At 36.6% G+C, this 25,337-nt stretch overlaps 3 protein-coding genes across 8 annotated transcripts; 2 read left to right on the forward strand and 1 right to left on the reverse strand.

Moving 5' to 3' along the window:
- The first annotated feature begins 9,821 nt into the window (after positions 1 to 9,821).
- LOC143920675 (cyclin-dependent kinase 20-like) lies at positions 9,822 to 12,061 on the forward strand. The gene is made up of 5 exons (XM_077443607.1): positions 9,822 to 10,186; positions 10,263 to 10,451; positions 11,130 to 11,366; positions 11,439 to 11,666; positions 11,870 to 12,061. The coding sequence occupies exons 1-5, from the start codon at positions 9,989 to 9,991 to the stop codon at positions 12,005 to 12,007; spliced, it is 990 nt and encodes a 329-aa protein (XP_077299733.1). The 5' UTR covers positions 9,822 to 9,988; the 3' UTR covers positions 12,008 to 12,061.
- On the reverse strand, positions 12,051 to 19,386 carry Ada2b (Transcriptional adapter 2B). 6 transcript variants are annotated; one of them, XM_077443606.1, is made up of 10 exons: positions 18,551 to 19,386; positions 18,354 to 18,451; positions 16,719 to 16,778; positions 16,495 to 16,636; positions 16,137 to 16,424; positions 14,952 to 15,105; positions 14,666 to 14,876; positions 13,204 to 13,278; positions 12,969 to 13,125; positions 12,051 to 12,873 (listed from the first exon to the last, which is right to left on the reverse strand). In XM_077443606.1, exons 1-9 carry the CDS (start codon positions 18,555 to 18,557, stop codon positions 12,979 to 12,981), a joined length of 1,182 nt encoding a protein of 393 aa, XP_077299732.1. In that variant the 5' UTR covers positions 18,558 to 19,386; the 3' UTR covers positions 12,051 to 12,873; positions 12,969 to 12,978. The 6 variants fall into 6 exon arrangements, with proteins under 6 accessions (XP_077299732.1, XP_077299728.1, XP_077299731.1 ...); XM_077443602.1 differs by having other exon boundaries at positions 13,204 to 13,283; positions 18,551 to 18,761; XM_077443605.1 differs by having other exon boundaries at positions 14,627 to 14,876; positions 18,551 to 18,761.
- Positions 19,387 to 20,870: 1,484 nt separating this feature from the next.
- Positions 20,871 to 25,202, forward strand: tw (Protein O-mannosyl-transferase 2). The gene is made up of 14 exons (XM_077444409.1): positions 20,871 to 21,032; positions 21,237 to 21,320; positions 21,398 to 21,482; positions 21,555 to 21,659; positions 21,737 to 21,845; positions 21,922 to 22,010; positions 22,091 to 22,386; positions 23,014 to 23,206; positions 23,276 to 23,476; positions 23,549 to 23,789; positions 23,866 to 24,014; positions 24,088 to 24,244; positions 24,314 to 24,454; positions 24,533 to 25,202. The coding sequence occupies exons 1-14, from the start codon at positions 20,980 to 20,982 to the stop codon at positions 24,748 to 24,750; spliced, it is 2,121 nt and encodes a 706-aa protein (XP_077300535.1). The 5' UTR covers positions 20,871 to 20,979; the 3' UTR covers positions 24,751 to 25,202.
- The last annotated feature ends 135 nt before the right edge of the window (positions 25,203 to 25,337 follow it).

Below are 25,337 nucleotides of genomic sequence, written 5' to 3' on the forward strand. Positions count from 1 at the left end.
GTAAAAAACTTGACAAGATGTGAGTTCCAGCAAACAATAAGGGCGAAATCACACAGGAAGAAATGCCGAACATGGTTTTTTTGTGGCATGCCTTGCACCCACCCACCACCTTGCAGCTCCCACCGTCCCAAAGTCACCCCCTGGAGTGTTTTCTGTAAAATTTTATCCTTATCTTTATCCTTGCTTGACAGTGATCGATAACGGTTTATCCCATATTTGAAGAAATGTAGAAGAACCCCCAAAGCGGGGAGCCAAGCACACGACGTACCTTTCTTCCCTGTGTGATTTCGCCCTAAGGAGTTTTCCATGCCCAATAGGGGGGGGGGTCCTTTACGCGCTTGTACATATGTTTTATGTTTAATTTTCAACATTGGACTATTAAATTAGGTATACTTTCTCATATTATGATGGTCTTTGGATAGATTCGAAGGTTTAAACTGTCGATGTCGATTTTTTTATATTCTAGATACAAAGCTTTCACTATAAAGCAATAAAAAAAATTGATTCTATATTGAAAAAGTACCACCAATTGGCAACAGCGGCAGCAGCTTTCAATTGAATAAAAATTGCATAACGTCTATTGTCTGCACACCGCAGGTAATAAACGACGTTATGCAACACGTGCCATAAATGTGATGGAGAACGCAACTATTGTACAATACTTAAACACAAAAATAAATGCTTTTGGGTTTTTCAAACTCATATACTTTTTAATATATAGAATATAAACCTGTACACGTGTACACGTTTTAATATTCGAACACTACTTTCTGGTGATTTAAAGGAAAATATAGGACGAATACCAGTGAAGAAATTGATATTGTTCTCGAATCTTTTGAAAAGAAATAACTGCAATGAATACTTATTGTATATCTATTCGTACCTGCTATGCCCGTTCTTTATTCATATTTTACAATTTCCTTTTGAAATCTTGAATTCAAAGCAAACTCATCATATTCTTTTATCATATCTAGTTAATATCAAATTTTTCCTGTGATGAAATAAACTCTATCTTTCCAACCCATCGATTTTCTCAATACAAAAGAAGTATTGAAATACCATTGAAAATTCAAATATACATGTATTTTCGTACATACATAGATGCAATCCAAGAAAATGTGCAGTTTAACCAACCATCTCCAGAGATGCATTTGTTTAAGAAAAGACGACGAATCACAAGTGTCGCACTTTTCTTGGGAAGCTTCACAGTTTTAAAAATCAGACAGTGGTTAACAGCGACTGTGGCCATTCAAAATCGTCCTGTTCTGTTTTGCAAGCTAAGCGTTCAGACATTTAACACTCACGTAGGTACAAAAGACGAGACCGAGATCAAAACGGAAAAAGAAAATGGAACGGGCAGGGAGGGGTGGGGGGGGGGTTATAGAGATTTTGAACCCGAGCTAAGCCAAGGTGCTAAAAGTAAATTACACTTTATCGCGCCATTTCAACAGCAAATGGTCCATCAAAATAGCTGCGACTACAAAAGCGATCCGAAGTCGAATCTGATCGACCAATTGATACTCAACTGCATATTATTCCTCCGATGCTGTGAAACGACTCCGAAACAATGACCGAGTTCATTAAACGACTCGCTTTCGTTTAAATGCATCTGATAACACCCCGCCCCTCACCCTTCCTCCCCATCACACTCCGTGCACAAAGAGAATGGGGGTTAAAAACGAAAAAACGCGAGAATTTAACGTGAAATTAAATTTGATTCCAGCGACTAAAGCTCTATCGATACAATTCCTAGATGGAGTTAGGTCCATTTTCATTTTCGATTGTATTTTTAAATCGCTCATCCGTATTTTATAGCAATTTGCCGAATGCATGAAATCGGCGATGGGTAGACCAATTCGTGAATTAAGCAAACTCCTTCCTAATTTATATAAATTCTGCAAGTCCACAAATTCGGCGTACCATACATATATGTACCTACATATATATAAATCTATATATACATATATAAAATTGAATGTCTCTTTGTCTGTTTGTCTGTCTATCTGTTTCGTATAGGCTCCTAAACCACTCAACCGATTACGATGGAACTTTCAAGATTTGTTATATGTATGCATGTCCGGGAAGCTTACGGTAAAAAAAATCACCCAAAAACGGGAACGGAAACGGGATAAATGGGAATGAGTGGCATTGCAACGCAATAATTTCAAAAGTTTTCGCGTCGCGACCTGCGTTGTTAGGGTAAAATAAACAAACAATTGAATAATTTCAAATATGTTGGCTGCCTTTATTTTTCTGACAAATGGGAACGGGAACAAGAACGAGAACGGTAACGGGAACGGGAACGGGAATTGCTTGCGTTATTGTGGCATTGCAACGCATGCTGGGTTCAGCTAGTATATTATATAATATGTGCATATCAGTTAATCTTACAAAAAAATACTCGGCCTCGCCCAAGATATAAAACCTTTAGCATTCCCACTAGGGATTGCAATACCGGTATTACGGTTAAACGGTAAACCGACATCGGTAAATTATAAAATTTACCGAAAACTATTTTATCTCGAATTAAATACAGGCATATTATTGCAAAACATTAAATTTATTTAGTATTACAAATTTACTTTAATATACATATTTACATGACGTTTTTAGGAATCATATACAGCTATGAAATCCACGAATTATTTTTTTTACCGATAAATACCGTATACCGGTAATAGGAAAAATCATTTACCGTTAGCTGTTTATGAAACGGTAAATTGCAATCCCTAATTCCCACCGATTAAAAACCTGTAAACATCTTAGTATACTTCAGTCTACTACACAAGGCTAGATCGTCTACAATTTATGTAAAGAAAGTGCAGAATGATCACGGTTTCATTATTGTGCACAATTTTTTAATTAATTTAAAACAAAATATTTTATTTAAAATCAACGAAAATATGAAAACTTTTTCGACTATAGTGATTATATTTTCAGAAAACTTTAATTTTCAGATTCATTATTAACTCCATTTTTTTCCAAACGATATATCTATTTATTTCTTTAATTTTCGTCCCCTACTTTTCAACTCTCGAACGAATATTAGTTTCTTAATAGAAATATTTAATCGAATTCACACGTTTCTATATAGCATGTTACTTTGCTGCCCAACTCAATTATTACTTTATAGATTTTTAGAACTTACAACCCCTGTAGGTTGGCCTTTAATTAAAATTTGTTTAAAAAATTTCGCCAACGTATATTTTTACTCTTAACCGATATGCAAATTTTCATAATTTAAAATCATATTTTTTTCTATCCTCAATTTTAATTCGTCCCCACACATTTTACAGTGGAGAGTTTACTGTATCAAATATAATATTTTTTTCGTTAGATCAAAAAATATACTTATGCAAAGCTTATTTATAAACTAGCTACATAGTAGGCTCTACTGGCACTTCAAATTACTATTCTCAATATTCCTGCACTTTGCATTCCCATTCAAAGAGCACCAGACCACAATTAGTTATCTACCAAACGCCTCGAACTGGCAGTGTACACTGTCCGGGTATAGTATATTCACATTAACGATTAAATTCGTTTAGCTGGAGCCATATTAATTAAGGTGTAAACAGTTTGCGGCAATTTGTCGTCCCCGCTGGTGGCATTATGCGCCAAAATGAAATTTCACAGACGAAACTGTTTATTATTAAGATACCAACCTACGTCCAGCGTCGTAAACATAACGCTTCAATTAATTTATCCGAGAGCATAAATCACCAGATCAAAATTTCCAACAATCATATGTATCAATCGAAATAACTGTCGAATGTTCCTACATAAATATACGTTTGTGGAAATGTTTATGTATCAGTGTTGCCAGTCTTTTATAGTTGACATGCTATTTCTTCTGACGATGCTCGTTAAATTGAACCTTTAGACTGAATTTTGTAACCAATAAGTCAATTCAAAAGGAGAGGGATATTGTGATTCGTGGGGTGGATGCGAAACTAGAATAAGGTAGATCCCCAACTAGACCCAAATCGATGGAATCAAGGTGGCCAAAAGATTTTCTCCGGTTACTACTCCTTGCACAGCCAAATTGCAAGTAATTTGAATCTATATGCCATAATTAGCCTCAACATGGCTTAAACTGGGGATATTACCTACGACTCAATTCATGTCTTTAATTAGCTATTCTGATTTGATCGATCCAACTATTTGGGGCTTTCCATCTAACCGCTTCCTGTCAATTTGGGATTGCAAAAATACCGGAATTTCCGATACCAGTATTATATTGAAATAAAAAAGAACTATGCCGGTATTACTGGTACTTTCAGTATTTGTTTTTTTAATTAATTAATTAATAAAAAAACATTGCTTCCGATATCCCGAGCACCGCTTGTATTTTTCAACATGTTTATTGAAAAATACGCCAAACCCAAACATTCAAATACAGGATATTCGAGTACAAAACTGTGAAGTAGGTACGTCCCATGTATAAAGTATTATAATGTATCGTAGAAACTTGTGTATTATTTTGCAATTCCTACTTAAGCTTCTCAGATACCCAATTATCGCTCACTAGAGTTGCAAACGAAGAGTCAACCATCAGCTGGGGAATTAGCTGTTGTTGAATGACAAATTATAAGTTTTTTCCATACACTAATTATAATAAAAATAATACCTATCGTGTCATTGTATTTGTATACATCGTACTGAAAAATGTATCAAATAATATATTTTATCACGGTTTCAATGCATGTATGCACATACGTAATCTAAAAAATCGGCACTTTATAGTAAAGATTTTTTTTATTTAAATTAAAATTGAAAAGGTTTGCAAACTTGAGACACCTTTTCCGAACATTGTATTTACCGATATGTATCTGAAAACAGTAAAAATTAAAACAATTTTACATACAAAGATATAATTGGTCGTTTTCGTAGTTTTAGCAATGGAGATATCGTTTTCGACAAATAAAATGTACAAATTTGAAATAAAACCGATACTGTCGGTATATCTTTTTTTAATGCCGATATTACCAAGGACTTATTTTCGGTCAAATACCGATACTACCGTTGTCGGTACTTTCAGTATTGCAATCCCTACTTTCAATATCAACAATCATAACGAAAGTGTCCTGACGTGTGTTCGCACCTCTTTTCGCCACACGCCTAAAGAACTGAATTTACGAAAGCATAAAGTACATAGATAAACTGTCTTTCATCTCCAGCTCCTCCCAGCTATACTTATGGATCCTCTTCGCTTATTAAATCTTAGTGAAATATCTCCATTTCTAGATAGCCTTATCATTACCAATAGCTATCTGAAATGAGGCATAATATCGGGTCAGATATAATATCCGTAATCCTCTACACCCGTAGAGCTTCCAATGTAATCTAATTGGGTATATACCAATACCAAACTAACCATTCAAGGATATCTACTCCACTTCTTATACAAATTGCATCTAGACAAACCAAACTAACGAGGTGAGAAGAAGAAGGGGGTAGAAAGGGTGGACCAAAAAGGGCAGAGGAAGGGAAAATCTCAACGAAGTAGCAATACACCCCCAGAGGAAAGACTAGAAGCAGAAAGAGAGAGAGAGAGAGAGAGAGAGAAGGGGGGGGTGTAGCTTGTTAAATGGCGCGTTGCCTAATCGGGTCTGCTGTTAGCAACACTCGCTTCGTTAAAAGTTTCCGCAGATAATATATTGCGTATTATTATTCGAACTTAACGATCCGGTCGTATCGAAATACGTCCGTACACACGTGAAAACCCCTTCATCCCTCGTTCCCAGCCAGCCCTGGGGGAGGGGGTTGCTAGTCCGTCGAATTGCGGGTTAATTGGTAAAGTTCGAACCTATGTCAATTAGTGGAGAGAACGAACACAGGTGCGCGAGTTCGACACGCGAAAATTTCAACCAGAAGTGTCAAAAATTTCGCCAGTTTTGAAGCGAACTCATGTTCAAAAATGCGAATTGACGTTTTGATGTCCCGAAACATCGTGAACAAATACGGATGTGCGGTACGTGAATTACATATTATTTCATCAACGAGGAGGCAAAAAAATCAAGTAGCCCAAAGCCCATACAAAATTCATAATTGGAGAATGTAAAAATTATAAATAAAACAATATTTGCTCAATACCACATACATATGTACATACCGATGCGGTGCAAACGATCGACAAGCGCCAGACAGACTGAACCACAGATTAACGACACGTGTACCTTATGCGTGCACACTGCTCGCACTTACACTAAGCGAAATCTACCCGAAGTCCCGACATACCTACCCTGCATACGTTCTGTGCTTCTGATACTTTAATTCCGAATTTTGCCTTATTAAACTCGCCAGAAAGATCCAACTCAATTTAAATAATTGCCATTTTAATAATTGCATCTGTGCACATCGAAAGGTTACTCGACATCTGATATGCAATCTATCATTCGTGAAGTCGAGAATTGCGTTTAAAGCAGCCATCCAGTTAATCTGTGGTTCAGTCTGTCTGGCGCTTGTGGATCGTTTGCACCAAACCCATACATACATATATTTCACATTTTTAGTTATACAAATCTAGTTTCTAGTTGTAGTTAAATGTTTTTTTTAGTTCAGTTTAACAATTATATTTTGTCGTAAAAACTTTACTATAGATATATAAAGAGTTTCAGCTCAATCTGTTTAGTAGTTTGAAGAAAAAAAATGAAAAAAAGATAATAGAGAAAGACATTCTTCCAGCTGATTACAATCTAACGCTATTTGTACAGATCAAGCGCAAGGCTTATGATAATAGTATACTTTTTACATCCCCTTCAGAGTTTTGAAACATCCAGTTTCTGATCGGTACTCTTATGTATACCTTCGTATAAAAATTAAAATAAATTGTAATATTCAAACATTATCCTAGTACCTTTCATAAATTTCATAAGTTTCTCAATATAAACGCAGGCACACACTTCGATAAAGGAGGGTGTTAATTGAAGTACATACAAACCCTTTGGTTTTGGTTGTAACACGCGGCGTCGTGTGGCCAACCGCAGATTGAATGTGTATAAATGAAGCATACACGACAAAAACAACCAGCTCTCATTGTTCCCTGCGTTAATTGATTTTGTATGCTCGCTTTTACATTACAAACAGGTACCAGGTGCAAACCACAACATTGGAATATTGGACTATGAATTGAAAGCAGGGGCGACAAACTGTCGTCAATTTCCTCTTATTTGATTAACAAAACGAATGTTTGAATCATATGAATGTTTCCACTGCATCAGGACGAAACTTACTCCCCTCATTAAAATTAAAAAACTTAAATATATTAAACTAATAATTCATATCTAAATAAAGAGGCATTTTTTATCCAAGAAAACTTTTTGTAGTGAATTGAATTTATTAATACTGAATAGATTTTAATATAAAATATTGTATCTAACAATGAAATATAATGATATATGTAAATTCAAAAATGTACATATGTAGTACCTACACGTCCAACAGTGATAACCACCTGACAGAAGACCAACATGAAAAAACCCCGATAATACAAAATTAACCTTTCATTGCAATTTGAATTTATTATGTATGAATTTTATCCCGAGAAGAGCTGGATAATCCAATAGTGTGTTTCAAAGGAGACTCTCATAGCTCTAACTTCTCTTTTTTCCGGCGCTGGAAAGGGATGTAGTTTCGTGTACAAAACTGGAGATATCCGGCGGTGATGCTGGGCCCCCGGCGAGATGATTTATGCGTGTTTGTCCAAGTTAAGGAACATGTGTAAGGGACGAAAGGGGAGGCTGGGAGCCCACAAAGGGTGGAGGGATGGGGTGGGGCACCTTCGGCCATATTGCGCCCTTTAAGACCTCTGCCACCCACCCCACTTGATCAAATAACGACGATAGCACCGTAAATCTCTCATCTCAGACAATATCGCGCCGGAATATTAAATTTTTCAATCGAACCCAACCACCCTTCCCTTCACTGGTTAAACTCGTTTATAATAACAAATCGAATTACTTATCCAAAATTTTGGAAACAAAATTTCGCTCCTGTGAATGAATTTCATATTGGTTAGCCAATTTTGTTCGCATTTCCGAATAACATTTTCCACTTTTCGAGTACGAGATGGTTCAAGCCTTCGAAATTCACAGTTAGGAATCAATCTTAAACTTTGTCGAATCTCCTGTACTTTCTTGTACAATGAGATCATTATCAATGACTATTGATTCGTCAAACACGCAGCTTCCAATTGACAACACTTCACCATGTAAGTTCGACATATCAAGATTATAAATGTTTGACAGAAACACAAGACGTTAAACATCACTAGATACTGATTAATTATTAGAATAACTTTGATTAGACAAGAAAAATAGCAAAAAAAGGAATTGATTCACTTGGATTTCGTTATCAAAAATTATATTTAACGATTTTACAATCCAACTGTCTACTACTCTTATATGAATAACTTTTTACTATACATAACTATAGCTTATTCATACCATTACTAAATTTAACTTAAAATATACACTAAAATACTCCATGCACAAAATTTCATGACTATAGCATAAGGTGACTATTTGAACCGATTTTACCAGGACAGTATTGGTTTTATGAGAATCTGTCCTGCTAAGTCGTGAGATAAAACGAGTACATTTTTTTATGTAATAGAATTTTTTATCTATTAGATGGATAAATATACAAATTCTTCGGCGAAAATAATGTCTCCTACAAAAATTTTGGCAAATTAGTCAAATGTTGTTTCCATTTATCAGGTACAAATGCCGAAGAATTTTTTACTTTAACGAACAATATACCTGTATAGTTCAGTGATTGAAATTGAACGAAATTGAATGTTGAAACCTTAAAATGTTTGCTAATCATTTAGTATACATAATTTTAACCAATCTTATGTAGAATTTTATAAGAGGATCATAGGTATAGAATACCATAGATACGCCCTTACACTCTAAGCCGATCACCCTGTTGGACCATGCACACACAAAAAAAATACAGATCATGCACACTCTCTCTCAGTAGCTAGTTAGATTCTAACTAGGAAGGTCGATTGACATTTTTCGAAAATGCCAACGTGTTTAGTGAAATTGTGTTACAATTACTCAAGAAAACATAAAAAGGCGGATGGCATCACATAGCATATGTAAGAAATAATATATAATGTCTTCAATTATAGTAGTATTTTAACATATAATAAAATATCGGCGCGATGTAGTGTTATATGCACTGATGGAACAGCGGTCGACAACCTCTGCCACTGTTGGCACTGAAGGAAATTCAGAAATTGACTTTAAGTTTAAAACTACAAACAATGAACTAAATATTAAAGTGTCAGCTTTAAAATTGATCCTTGTGGAAGTTACTAATGTTTAAATATTGTAATAGTTAATGATGGTTTTATTATAGTAACATACATTTGTAGTTTAATATAGTGTGTATAGCTAAATATTTTTTTCTTAATATGGCTTTATTAGTTTGGTTTACTGTCACGAGGAGTGTCCAATAAAATAAAGTTATAAATAAAATAAAACTTCAGTGCATGTACATATGTACATAAACTGGTTGCTGACCACTGCGTTTTTTGCGTTCCTTCCTTTTTTTTACCACTTCCCCGCTAGTTAAACCCCCCACACCCCTCAGATAGTGACGACAAGATCTCCAACGAAATTTGTATGTAATAGCATATCTAGGTTATCTACATCTATGAAGAGGATTCAAGAAAATGAATTTATTTTTTAATAAATGTGCGTCTATGATTATTTAATCTTCGTTTTAAATAATTGAAGTATTTATAAATATGTTTTTGGAAAAAAATGTCCTGGTTTTGAATTTGGAAAAAATGATTACTTTACTTATAGCAATTCATCATTGAATTTAAACGACAGAATCATTTACAGAAAGTTTCATTATGAACTGTACAAGTAGCATTGTAACTGTTACTATGGCTACGCCAAAAAGCCAAGCACAACACTGACAAGTTCAAGACCACCAAACGAGCTTCTGATGAAGCTCACAATCCTCAAACATGGACAAGGACATAGACCGGTATTCAATTACAGGCAGGATCGGCGAAGGTGCCCACGGGCTGGTGCTCAAAGCCATCCACCTGCCCACCGGAAGAAAGGTCGCACTGAAAAAGCTGCTGTTGAAATCTTTGGACGACGGTATCCCATTGAACGTCATGCGTGAAATTAAAACCCTTCAACACATCAATTGTAAATATGTCAGTCAATAATAAATTCACGTTACTTTCAAAATCAACATGTCAGTGCTCACTTTGTAACGTTTCCATTATTCAGGTGATACAGCTCTACGATGTGTTCCCACGCGGTATGAGTTTCATACTAGTCATGGAGTACATGTGCTCCGGGCTGTGGGAAATGATACGGGATACTGAAAACTGTCTGTCAGAAGCACAAATCAAATCGTACACACAAATGCTGCTGAAAGGAGTGCACTATTTACACGCACACAATATCATGCACCGAGTAAATATATTTTCCAATCTATGTAATACATTTCAGCATACAATAAGAGTCCATTAGCTGACTTACTTCGTATAATTTTTCATTATATGTATATTGACTGATTCAGATACAATACTTACAGTTTAGTTCGCAGCAATATGGAGTATGCTTCAGTCATATGGTCTCCTTATTACCAAACTCATATATATAGATCGTTTAGAGACAATTTAGAATCGTTTTCTGCGCCATTTATCCCATATGACTGGTCTTGTGAGATTATTACCAACTTATAATGACACTCTTATTTCAAGATCGTAAGTTTTTCTCATCACAAAAAGGCTTCTGATTTATTACTTTTAATATATTTTTGTAATTTTTCTTTTTTGTCTTCTTCATATTACCATGTGGTGCTCACTGTATACTTGGAATATAATATTTTCATTCAAATTTGTATCATTTTTGTCTCACTGTACTGCTTTGTTTTATATTTCATTCTGCATATGTGCCAATTTAAATAAAAAATAAAATAAAATCCATTTCTTCAAACAGTGAATGGATTTTTCATTCCAATTATAATAATTTCATATAACAAAGCAATTTAGGTACATATGTATGTACTAAGAGCGGGCCTCCCTTACCTGTCAACTTTCAACATCTTTGAAACATTTCGTTTAAACACCCACATTTATTCCAAACCAGGATATCAAACCGGCCAACTTACTGATTAACTCCAAAGGCATACTGAAAATTGCCGATCTTGGCCTGGCCAGATTGTTCTGGAACGAAGGTGGAAGACCGTACTCGCATCAGGTCGCCACAAGATGGTACAGAGCACCGGAGCTACTATACGGAGCCCGTTACTACGACCAATCGGTCGACCTTTGGGCAGTAGGATGTGTCGTGGCCGAGCTGATAAACACTAAACCACTATTCCAAGTACGCACCCACAAATTATAAGCAGCATTGTATTTGATCATTATTACTATTTATATATATATTTAATTTCAGGGTGAATCGGATATTGAACAGCTGGCTATAGTTTTATGCACGCTCGGCACACCGACTAAAGAGAGCTGGCCGGACTTGACAACATTGCCTGATTACAATAAGATAACTTTCCCCGAATCAGTGGCAATACCTTGGAAAGAGTTGCTCCCTATATCCAACGACGAAGCTGTTGACTTCGTTAGAAGCTTCCTATTTTACGATTCGTCAAAACGGATATTGCCGGCAGATGTGAGTGCTTTTATACGTCGATTATAAGAGTCAATATTGTAAAGGCCAAGCCTTGATCAGTAAAGAATGATTTATTTGCAACTACGTATGTACATTATGTTTGGACTCAAGTCATTTGGTCTATCCGACAAAATCCAAGCCAAATTTTCGTGAATTAATTAGCAAATATACAAGAATATTAGTGATTTAATGTGAAATTTCAGGCCCTATCTCATGTGTGGTTCCGTGTTCAACCACTTCCAGCTCTGTTAGCTGACATGCCGAAGCCGTCCGAGACACATCGCACTCTGATGAAGCAACAGTCGAATTCCAGCAATCAAATGCGAACAATATTATCATAAATATGTCAAATTTGATTGTTAATGTGTCAAAAAAAAAACAAAGTTTGGAATTTCTACATTGTATATGTATATTTTGATCTCACAATATAAACAAGGTACATGTATTTGTTTAACCGATTAACATCTATAAACGTTATCGGTGTTTTAAAATAGACGGTTTTATTAAAAGCATTGTACAATTTCAGGAATAATTTTGTACAATTACAGGCCTATACGGAAACAGTGCAAATTCAATTCAATATAAAAACAAATATAAAAAAATTATGCGACTTATACTACTACAGCTTAATAATAATAAATATGTCCACCCAGCTAGAACACTTGAGCTTGCGATACAACACCAAAATATTATCAGATCAAACCATCGAAAATAAAAAGAAACTAACGTCCGATATATATATATACTATGCAAACCGGTTCAAAACATTCTAACACTACATATTATGTTTAAGTTTAACATCAATAGTCACATCAAACCACCCTGTACTGTGTCAAATAATAAAAAAAAAAAATGCATATCTTCAGGCAAGTCAGGTATCGCTAGAATCTAAGAGATTTGAGCAAAGCTTTTTCATTTATAGATCTTCGGCGGGTAAATATTGCAACAGGTCAAAGCAACTGTCTTCGTCCAAGATCGACGTGACCTCCTCTTGTCAGCTGCTATTGATCCAGCCGTTTGCCTGTAAATATTTAGTGATGACGGCTTCGATGGTGGTCGACGAGTTGCACTCGATCGCTTCGCTCTTGAGATACATGGAATCGGGCGTCGATGATTGCGAATGAGCTTTGGAGCCATTGTTGCCTCGCAACAGAACTGTTTTCATCGTGATATACTGAAGAGGCGGCAGGTTCAGCGAGTTACAAAGCTGAAGAGAGAACAAAACAACACGTTAATGATACACATCAACACTTCCAACCATATAATATAAATATATATGCTATTAAAATGAATTGGGCATACTTCGACTTCGTTAGAAGTGAGCAGGTGAGCATTGGCGTTGCATGAGCTGTTGGTGTTGTTGCTGTTGCAGCATGAGCGCCTTCTGCAGCATCCACATACGGTACTTGCGTCCCGTGTGGACCTTGGGCTTGTGGAACTTGAGGCGCCTTCGCTTTCTCTACAGTCAAAATAAAAACACATGAAATAATACCAACAACTTACGAACACACAAGACACTTTTCACAAAATATAATACCTTTTTCTTTGACTTGGCTGATGAGTTGGACTGAGATCTCGTTGACTGGGCGTCTGTTGGGGTGTGCATCCACTGCTACCCTACCACAATTGTCAAACGTTACCATAAAATTCGAAAGAATACATTTTCATCAATTAAAAATTCAATATCACCACTAAACAAATCAAAAAAAAAAACCTTAAAACCCAATTAAAGCGACCAGCTGAAGCTTCAAAGCGACCACCACACAAAATGAGGTGAAAATATGAATGAAACCTAACGTGAGATGTTTTACGAGAACCGACACAAAAAAAAAACATGCCACTATTCATGCATATGATTTACATTGAAAATAACCAATATAAAAAATTTTGAAATAACTATGTATACAAGAAGAATTTAGAATATAGAGAGAATAAGAATGTTAACGAATTTTTAAAACAATTTCGAAACCGTAACATGAATCATGTTTGGTACTGAACCTGATCGTGGATACGAACCAATTGTTTAGATCTTCACAGGTGGAGCCGATTAGGTACCGATTGTAGAAATCACTACCTACTATTTGTAGATATTTATGTATAATGTGGTCAGATCATAATTATATAGATCGGCAAATGTTGCCCAACGAAACATCATAAATTTTCAAAGAATCATCAGCGAGCATCTCATCTCAAAAATAACAGTTTTCGTATTTAATATTTTGAAAAACCTACTTACTACTTGGGTAGTTTGTCATTACGAGCGATAAATTGTCCAACTAATTGCTCTATCTTTATGAGCTCCATTGAGTCGTTAAAAGTCATCGATAAAATGGCACAAAACTGAAAATCTTTTCCGAGCATCTTTGACTTAACATATGAATTACATATTATACTATACAAGCCAACATTGCTCAGCAAAATCAAACAATTCCGGATTTCGTCTGGCGTGTGGAGAGTCGATAAACTGAGAGCCGTGAGTCAGTTTATTTAATACGAGTCATATTGCATACTGAGACAAACACTCTCCTGGTGTCGTTCGAAGATTTTATACAGCAACCCTTCAACTCAGGGCTCCGAACCAATCCGAAACCTGGTATGATTCTAAGTTAGAGTATCTTGTGAGATGATATACCGAATCGAGTGCAACATACAGATAGATAAATATAATTGATAGTCCCTACATTTGTCTACAGTTTAATCATACCTTATTTCAAGTCTAACTATCAAACATATATTTGTACGGCTTAAAAATTCAATGAAAAAATAAAACGAGGTGATTATGAATTTTATAATTAACAATCATGAAATGAATTGCATTCATCGGAATTGCCTTTTGTTCTAATATGAATATTCTAAACAAAAAAAAATGAGGCCTCTCATCATCGATCATTTGGCCAAGTCCGACGAATGCGGATGCATGAAAAGTGAGGGGGTGAAAAGAAGCGTGCAAGCGCGTATACCGCCATGCGAGCGAGGACAGCAGCAGCGCGAGCGTTCACCGGATGAGAGTTCGTCGCTCCGGCGTTGGCTGCGGCGTGCCTCTCAAAATGGGAGCACTCCTCGGAAGAGGTGATGCCGTTGCGTCGATACCGCACCAGCTCGGACAGGCGGAGTCGGAGTTCGCGTTCGCGCCACAGCGAAGACGCCACCGCCGTGTGCTCGGCCTGCGACGAGAAGCGGGTGAGCGGCCGCAACTTGTCCAGGAAATCTCTGCAAAACGAAAACGTGATAAGGCCCACAAGAAATAGACGCGAGGCGATCGAATGTGAGGCACAACACACTCACTTTTTCTCCTTGGCCATTTTGGTCAGAGGTTTTCCTCGATTCTTAACATTATTGTAGAATACTGATACTAATTGGTAATCACGCACGAGACGTTTTCTCCTCGTCCGCTCGCGTAAGCGTCTCGTGTATATATCTACTTGCGACAACTTCAGGGCTGAAAGTTCAATGAAAACAATTGTTAATAAAAATTATCACAATTTCGAGTGAATATTTGTCGAAAATCAAACATACAAGACGGGACATATACTCTTCATACATGCGCCTTACTTAGGGTTGCCAACGGGTCTCTTTTTAAGAGAACACGTTCTCTTTATTTAACACAATTCTTTTTTTGTTCTATCTTTTTTATATTACACCCAATATGTACTCTTTTTCAATTTTGACAATAATTTCACGCAGTCCGTGCTATATTTTCTCTCACAAGATATGACGGAGTGGAGAGGCTTTTGCAATACCTGGCCAAAATGCCAACGTAGAAAGAATATTTTCCATGATCAGCGAACAGTGGACTAAAGAAAGAAATAAGTTGAAAATTTCAACTGTCCAGGGTATTTTAAGTGTAGTATCATGTTTAGAATTTTATAAAGAAATAAAAGAAAATAAGAAACTTTTACATCAAATTAGCAGGGTATAGATAAATATAGCAACAGAGGTGATAAAATTGAGATTGAGAATAAAAATGATTAAATTCAACAATTCATTTATAAGCGCGCTTTTCAACTTCCTAACTACGTATGTATATTCCGGTTATTATGAAAATGAAATAAGTCATATAATATTTCCTTTGAGATAATCGGACTTTTGTGTAAATTTGTTTTAAAAATTATTCTGATACTAAATAAAACTATATTTACATATACATTATGATTATTAGCCTTATATGTAGATATAATCTTTCCTGTACTGGTGAAATTATACAATTACCTTGTAAAATAATGGTATTTTTGGTACCTTAAATGACTTCAATAATAACCCACACAGTTATAAAGAAAATTGTTAGATAAACATTTTTTTGTTAAACGTTCTCTTTTTTTACACACCTCTTTTTGTCCAATGACACTTGGCAACCCTAGCCTTACTCTAAATCCAGTACATTATAAACTACAATATATCGACGGAGCTATTGTGTTCTATAGAGCTATGTATATGGGGCGTCGCCCAAATTGATTGAAAATTTTTCCGTACCAATATCGAGATCGTCGTCATCGGGGTTTAGAGCTAGTGATGAAATAATTTGTTCAGCCTCGTGGTCGTGCTCCCTTTCGAAGTCGTCCCGTTTCGGCATGTATCCTAACTGGGCGGCTTCTTCGGTAGTCGTCGCCAAAGGCGGTAGCCTCGCCACAGCTTCCGGACCGAGGGGTCCTTCATCTCGAGCGGGACAAACGGCCGGCTTGATCGGAGGCTCCACGCCGCCCCAAGTCGCCCGACCGATACTGCCCTCCAAGAATCGAGATATATATTCATCTTTGGCTTCTGTAATACCAAAAAATTAAATAAAAATCACCGTACAAACAAAAATCGATTAAAAAGAATAACAACACACCTTCAGGAGTCCGCGTTTCGATGTGTTTGGATATGTCTTCCCAGTTTCCGAACCCGAATTGTTCTATTGCGTCCAACAGGCGGACTTCTTCTTTGGCCGTCCAGCTTCCGCGCCCTTGAAATATGCCCACGGCACCGGAATCCTAGAATTTAAGAACGGCCGTCAGATACTTGTAAAAGTAAACGAGAGGTAATTCTCTCTTGTCGATATATTTTCTCACGTACCATTATGTAGTATGGATGATCATTCCGGTGGGGGCCGATCTCCGCGCCGGCCGAAAAACACTAAAATAAAAAACAACGTTTATAATAATTGTAAGATTTAATACGAAAAACAAAAAAAGCTCACAGTGGAAACAAAAATCGGGTTAATTTCGCAACACAACAAGTATTAATAATTCATGTTAATTATTTTAGCGATTCATTTCGGTTAGAGTTGTTATCAAAACATTACTGTTATACAACAATGTTATTTCTTTTTTTTTTTAGGATTCATCATAGTGGGTTAGAAGGTTGAGTTAGCTTATTAGGATGGAATGGATCTGAAAAATTTTTAAACTGTGGCCGAATTGAATCTGTGACATAAACCCTTAACCCCTTGAATGCTGAACAACGCCTATCGGCGTTTTGCCGACAAGTTCATGTGCCGATATGCGTTGTACATTGAGCATGTATAAAATAAACAAGAATACTACCTGCTAAGCCTTTCCAGGTAGCATTGAAAAAAAATCCATTGAACACGAGTCGTGTAATCCGCGTCATTCATTTGTCAACGCTTATAAAGTCTCGTTTACACTGGAATTTCTGAATTTATAACCATAGCAGAATTACCCGATGGATATCCCTAACTGCCGAGTTGCTATTGGAGCATCAGGTTCATTCGTCTCATTAATAATATTTATTTGTGCGTTCATTTAAGCTTTGAAGGACGGAACGTCGAGATCGAACGAGTGTCCCGAACTGGGGTAGATTAAGACCCTAGTATTTTTTAATCAAAATGTAGCTTTTTAATCATTTTATACATCAACATAAAAAAGTTTTTGTGCTATAGCATGTTTTTGACTATTTTTGTATTAAAAAATAACGACAAGCATCGACATGCAAACGCACATAAGCAAGGCCAACAGGCGACCGCATGACTCAATAGCCACGCGCCAAAAACGACGAAAATAATAGCTTACGAAAATATAGCCGTCTCTTTCTCTCGCATTGATTCATCGATCAACAAGAATACGCAAGCGAACAGTCAAAAATATGACGCTACCGCCTTTAAATCATACTTTGGAAGGTAAAAATGTATTTTTTACAATGTACCCCTATTCTAAATCATACAAAATCTATTAAAATAAATGTCTTGTAGTTCATTCCAGGAATACAAGAAACATAGGGTGTATATAGCTTTGAAAACCATATAGTTATTACGAAAAACCATAAAAATTGGGACACTTGCATACCCCACTTCGGTGAGGGAGGGTTAATGTTAGAATTTTACCATGTTCTGATTTGTTTCGTTCCAAATACAAATATTTACTTGCATTTTGTTTTCAATAAAATTGCGATTCGTACAATTCAGGTTCCGATAGAACGATCAAATAGCTGTCAAACAAAACAGCCGAATAGCGTACGCGAATACGCATCGTAGAGTGGGTGGGGGGTCGGTGTCAAGCGAAAACGAACTTTACGGCCGAGGTGCGTAAGGCGCATATTGGCGAAGCAGGGTGGGCACATGTCGAGATCGATTTTGACAGGTGTGACCTTGGCCCCGGTTTGTTTACGCGCGCAAGATGGCGGCCACAGCTGATGGGTGGGAGGGGTGGGGTGGAGTGGGGTGAGGTGGGGAGAGGGGAGGGTAGACGGTACCGGAAGACAGACGTCCATGTCGGGGCAGTCGGCGCAGCGCACGCGCAGCCCGGCCACCTCCTCCTGGCAGTAGGCGCACCACTGCCGCCCGTACACCTCTGAAACAACAACACACCCGTCAGCTGCTACTCGCCGTTCAGCGTCAGCATTTCAGGAGACACGTGTGTTCGAGCCGCGAGTCGCCCTTCGAGCCCTACCTGTCATTGCGGTCGCCGTCGTGTCTTCGTCGCGGGAAGCCCGTCTGCCAACAGCCGACAGCCGACAGCCAATGGCGGCCGCTAATTGCCGCTCGTCACTCGGCACTCGCCGCTCCTCGCTCGTCGACCGAAGCTTCCCCCACTCCGGCCACTACTGCCGACCGCTGTGAACTCCGGCTACACCCACACGCCTGTACGCCTGGACGCGTTCGCTTCAATTCGCATTGCTGCCACACCACGCTTCGCAAAAGCTAGACTTACTCCCCGCGCCTACCATACGTACAAATGTGTGCAACGCACACGGCAATTCGATTATTAGCAATGGTATAGTCGGGCCAGGTCGCCGCCCTGGCACTTTGATTGATATAAATAGTGTTTATCGAGTACAATTAAAAAATATTTCAACTAAAATTTTGTATTCCAAATATTTTGGGCAGACTCCATAGATGTATAATACATAGATCCGCCCTCACGGTTTATACTGATCTCCTTTTTGGCGCATGCACACTTTTCTCTCAGTAGGTTAGTAGCTTCTAAGTAGGAAAGGTCGATTGCGGAGATCTTGTCGATAGATATGCGGAGATCTTGTAGGAATCTCGTCATCGAAACATTCGAACATATTCCACAACAACAAAACACATTCCTCGCAGAACTCGCATACGTAAACAACACGTGCACTTCTTGGAATCAATCGCCAAACGTTCTAGTAAGTTCCACCCCTACAAGTCGAGTGGAACAAAACCGGTCGAAGAACACCTGCAGCCATTAAACTACATCGAGCGGAACGGTGCCAATCGTTGTAGCAAATTCCACCCCAATTGACAAAAACACATTCCTCGCACACGCATAAACACCAGCTGCAACGAGTCACGTGATGCCCAAAAACAATATAAAAGGAGGTCCACTCACAACAACAACCACAAAACAACCACAGTCGACCCAAAGCAGCAAGCGTCGACACACAGCAGCAGACCAGTCGACACACAGCAGCAGACCAGAGACCTTCTGAACATAGCCGAACGCCGAGCCAGCAACACACTGCCGCATCCAGAGACCTTCTGAACATAGCCGAACGCCGAGCCAGCAACACTCTACCGCATCCAGAGACCTTCTGAACATAGCCGAATGCCGAGCCAGCAACACACTGCCATATCCAGAGACATCTGAACATAGCCGGATCCAGAGCAACGACACATTGCAGATCCAGCGGCCCGCACGACACCAAGTCAATAGCCAATAGCCGCTTCAAGAAAACTTCCCCAAATATTCTAATACACTTGTACAATATTTAGGCAAACAATAAAACAACTTAAAACAAGCACAACAGTGTTTCGTTAGGCTGGGATACGGTCAACACTACCTACCCCGCCTACAATCTCTTCATTTTTTCGTCACTAACTGAGGAGTGCGGGTGGTTTAACTAGCGGGGGGAAGTGAAAAAAACGCCGACCGCTGCGTCGTAGAGAAAAAACTTTTTTCCCAAAAACCCAACTTCCCCCCGCTAGTTAAACCCCCCGCACCCCTCAATTAGTGGCGACAAGATCTCCAATGAAATTTGTATGTAATGCCATATCTAGTCTATTCTAGATCTATGGCAGACTCTCGTTCTAACACTCGATGGCCACAATCGAATAGTAATCTGAGCATATTCAAAACTTAAAGGACGTTTAATGAATTTTTTGCCTGTTTTTATGTGGATCAAATTACAATGTAACGTCAATACTGCGTATACTTCAGTTTTAGTCATCTAATTTGTTTTTACCGAAGTACAATTAAGTAACTTCTGTATTTCAACGATTACTCCATAATACGTATTTTCCACCTCTGCAAAATGAGTTATAGATCGTTGCAAGAGAAGTTTAGTTTTGGGTGTGCGCTTTCGTAATTTTATAAACTTTTGAAAAATCCTATACTATAATTCTCATTCAAACAACGTACATTCCTGACGCGAACCCATATTAATTATAACATTGCAAGGATAATTTATAAAAAAAATAATTCCATTTAATACAATTACTGACAATTAAATGTAAGAGAAATATCGAAATCAATTATAGAGTTCACCATTACAACCCTCAAGTTTTTGGGCCCCAACGACTACCTAGACTACACGCATCGACTATTTCTAATGAGATTTGTTCTCACTAAACATTGATTTTATCTTTACCTATATTACATAGGTTTTAAAAGTTCATTCCTTTCTCTCATTTCTGAAGCGGTTTAATAACAATATATAAATAAATATTCCCCTCTATTCTAGTCTAATTTGAATTTTATTTGTTTGATAGAAAAGTGTGGCAGGCAGTATTGAAACGTCACTGAACTTTGTTGAGGTTAGGGTACCGTTATGTTGTGACGTTTGCCCGTGCAGAATTCCTCGTCTTAAATTGTTAGAAATCATCAATAAAAACTCGTAATAAAATCACAAAATGACACAGACTAAACATAAAAAGCCTTCAGAACCCCCAAAGGATTCCGATACGTGAGTTAAACTAATCCAATATCTTAAAATTTCTATTTTGAAAGTTCATCATTCATACGAAATACAAGTTTTGTTCTAGATTTAAATTGACTAAATTATATATGTATGCTCTTTGTCAATCCTTCAAATAGAAGACATATTTTTATTGAAGTGTAATAAATTCTTTTTAAATGCGTCCATCAAACTTTCTCTTTTTGATTTCAGAATATGGTGGGTAGTATTTGCCGGTGTTTTATTGGCAACAACTGCTACTCGATTTTACAATGTCACTTTACCTGATCATGTTTGGTATATACATATTTAAATATTCAATTAAAGTATACTATTTAATTTAAATATTTAATAATTGATTATTTTGTTCATAGTTGGGATGAAACTCATTTCGGCAAAATGGCAAGTTGGTACATCAACAGAACTTTTTTTTTTGACGTGCATCCGCCACTCGGAAAAGTACGTTAAACAAAACATTAACTATCAATTTCTAAATAAACTGGATTATGAATTTTTGGTTTGTTTTTACAGATGCTAATTGCTCTATCGGGAAAACTTACCGGCTATAATGGAACATTTCCTTTCGATAAACCGGGTGATAAATTCGAAGGTGCAAAGTACGAAGGAATGCGAATAGTAAATTTTTCTCATTCTCATTTTAATAATATAGTTTTAATATATAAATATTATATTACATTTGTTGTAATTTTCAGTTTTGCACTGCATTGGGTGCTCTAATTGTACCATTCACATTTTTAACTTCATGGGAATTGACGAAATCATTGATTTCGTCTACCCTTGGAACTCTCTTCATATTGTGTGGTAATTGTATACATAATTTTTATCTAATTTTTATTTCTCTAGATATATCAAATATTTTAATACGATTTCTTTTTAGATGTTGGATTTTTAACACTGAACAGATACATATTATTAGATCCGATTTTACTATTTTTCATGTCTGGCTCTATGCTTGGAATGGTTAAGGTATATTACATTCAATTCTTTAATATATGTACATTTTCAATTTGCTTAGAAACTTTTTCTTTTATGTTATATAAAAAAAGGTGACATCATATACGGAACGTAGAGAAAATCCATTTTCGCCCAAATTCATATTTTGGCAAATGTTCCTCGGCTCAATGCTATCATGTACAATGTCTGTTAAATTTGTTGGACTCTTCATGGTACTCTTAGCTGGCTTGCGAACTATAGTCGACTTATGGGACATTTTAGGAGATTTGAAAAAACCTGTAACCGAAACTATAAAACATCTTTTGATCAGATGCATGACGTTAATTATATGGCCTATATTACTTTACATTGCATTTTTTTGGATACATTTAACAGTCTTGAATAGAAGGTAATTCTTTCGGTGCTACTTTAGTATGCGGTCTACCTTTGAATCGCAGTCGACTATTTTTTTTATTTGTATCGTAGCAACAACGTAGTGTTTATTACAATTTTTGTTTTTTTTTCTGCCGCCCCATAATGTTGTTGAAGCATTTCTATCAAAATATCGTCAGCAGATAAATATCTCTTAACCAAATCTTAAATGAATAGGGCCAATCTTAACTTAACCTATCCTAACCCTTAAATAAATAGGTGTTGGCTGCTAAGATATGTTTTTTTTTTTGTGAAAATATTGATGAAACCAACACCTATTTATTTAAGGGTCAGAATAGGTTAGGTTAGGTTAGTTAAGTTAAGGTTGGCCCTATTAATTTAAGATTAGGTTGTTAGGGTCGGTGTATTATTCAGTCTCAGTGTCACACGCGAGAACTGAGACAGTGACACCGTATATTAAAGTAAAAACGTGAAGGTAGATCGCATACTAAAGTAGATATGTGAAGGTAGACCGCATACTAAAGTAGCACCAATATTTCATTAGTATTTTAATCTGTATACTTGCATCAATAGATACAGTTTTTTTTTTTATGAATTCACTATATAAATATTTATTTATCCGCATATACATAATAATGTTCAGTGGAAACGGTGATGGATTTTACTCATCGGGCTTTCAATCTCAACTGATCGGAAACTCTCTGCATAATGCATCACTACCAAGACACGTAGCATACGGGGCTGTCATTACACTGAAGAATCACAAAACTGGCGGTGGATATCTTCACTCTCATCATCATTTATATCCGGAAAATGTCGGCGCAAGACAGCAACAGGTATCATTTGAAACAGATTCATAAATAACCATACGAGAATACAGAATACTAAATACTTTCATTGAATAGATTACGACGTACACTCACAAAGATGAAAATAATAAATGGATAGTTAAACCTTATAATAAAGAAAAGGTTGACGGAATCGTCTTATTGAGACACGGAGATCTTGTAAGATTAGAACACAAACCAACCGGCCGTAATTTACATTCTCATCGGGAGCCGGCACCACTTACAAAAAAGCATCTGCAAGTTACTGGATACGGAGAAGTATAGTTTTCTTTTATTATTCATAAGGTATATCTCTTGTAAGAAGCTTTATATTTTTATTTCAATTTGTAGAAAGGCATTGGCGATGCTAATGACGTATGGCGTGTTCAAATCATTGGCGGACAAGACGGTGATGAGGTATTAACAGTTACGAGTAGATTCCGATTCGTACATTATCTTCAAGCTTGCACTCTGACGTCTGCTGGTCGACAGTTGCCTCGATGGGCTTACGAACAGCAAGAAGTATCTTGCAATCCCAATTTGAGAGACAAAAATGCGCTGTGGAACGTCGAGGACAATGAATTTGACGGATGTTAGTCTATACACGTACTATTATTATTGGTATTAGTGAAATGATTTGTAAAATGTACGTGTGAATTTTTATTTAGTACCCAAGGTGAACTTTGAAGTGTATGCGCCGTCTTTCTTAGAAAGATTTTTGGAATCGCATGCGGTTATGTTCCAAGGAAACGCTGGGCTCAAACCCAAAGAAGGAGAAGTCACATCGCAGCCGTGGCAATGGCCTTTAAATTACAAAGTGTGTGTAATGTATTCGTCTGTTATATTCAATTATTTACTTGATATGTTAACGCGTTTGTTATTTTCAACAGGGACAATTCTTCTCTGGAAGTACTCATAGAATATATTTACTCGGTAATCCGATCATATGGTGGATGAATTTAGCTTTCCTCGGTTTGTTTTTTATCATTTTCGTCGTGAATGCAATCCGAACTCAGAGAGGATACTTGGATGATGTAGATATAAAAAGTATGATAGTTTTTTTTAATATTTCGAATATAATAAAAACAGTGTTTTATATATAAAATGTATCTTTAGGCAAGCAGATTGTATTGCTGAATGCAGCTATTTGGCTCAGCGTAGGATGGATGTTACATTACGTTCCATTTTGGGCTATGGGAAGGGTTTTGTACTTTCATCACTATTTTCCAGCTCTCGTATTCAGTTCAATGCTGACAGGTTTGCTTTTAATATAATTACATATGTTGATATGAACAATTTTCATTGGTTTATAATGCATTTTTTTATTTTTTTTAGGTGTATTGATTGATTATCTTTTGTGCAGTTTGCACAACTATCTAAACGATGAATTAAGGAAGACGCTATATCAATTCGTACTCGGTGTTATAACCTCGACTATAATCTACAGTTTTTATATATTCGCACCTCTTGCCTACGGAATGGACGGTCCAATGGGCAGCGAGACCAATTCGACGATGCACACATTAAAATGGCTCGATTCTTGGGAGTTTTAACGATTTGCGATTCGTTAAGTTATATGCTATTTATTTGGATTCGGATTGCAATTTTTAGCCGTCAAAAATCAATTTAATTATAGGTATTTACGTAAATGCAAATCTTTATGTACATATTTGTCCACATTTTACATGATCTTTGATACGTATTACATATCATATCATTAAGATAGATGTTATGTCTGAATGCTTACAATTACGATGAGAATTATTTATGTATTTATACTCGTATGTTAAATTTGATAAATATTTGTTGTCAATAATTATTTATAATTGACCTTTATATATATGACTTATGAATGTGCCTATATTAAAATAGTAATATATTTAAATATTATGTTGTTAAATTATTAATGATTTTTATATGTGTACTTATTAATTTTAAGATATTGATTCCGTCCACATAAAGACTGTAATTTTGTATATCTTTTTTAATATAAAATATTGAATTTAATCGTATCTTTATTTATGTGCATGTAAAAACCTGTGGCTTGCATTCGTCACAGACATTCTTTGTTTATTTCACTGCTTATCCCACTCGTATGCATGGGTAATTTTCCAATTTATCCACCATCCCACCGGACAAT

Source organism: Arctopsyche grandis, chromosome 13, assembly GCF_051622035.1.
Source record: "Arctopsyche grandis isolate Sample6627 chromosome 13, ASM5162203v2, whole genome shotgun sequence".
Classification (NCBI taxonomy): domain Eukaryota; kingdom Metazoa; phylum Arthropoda; class Insecta; order Trichoptera; family Hydropsychidae; genus Arctopsyche; species Arctopsyche grandis.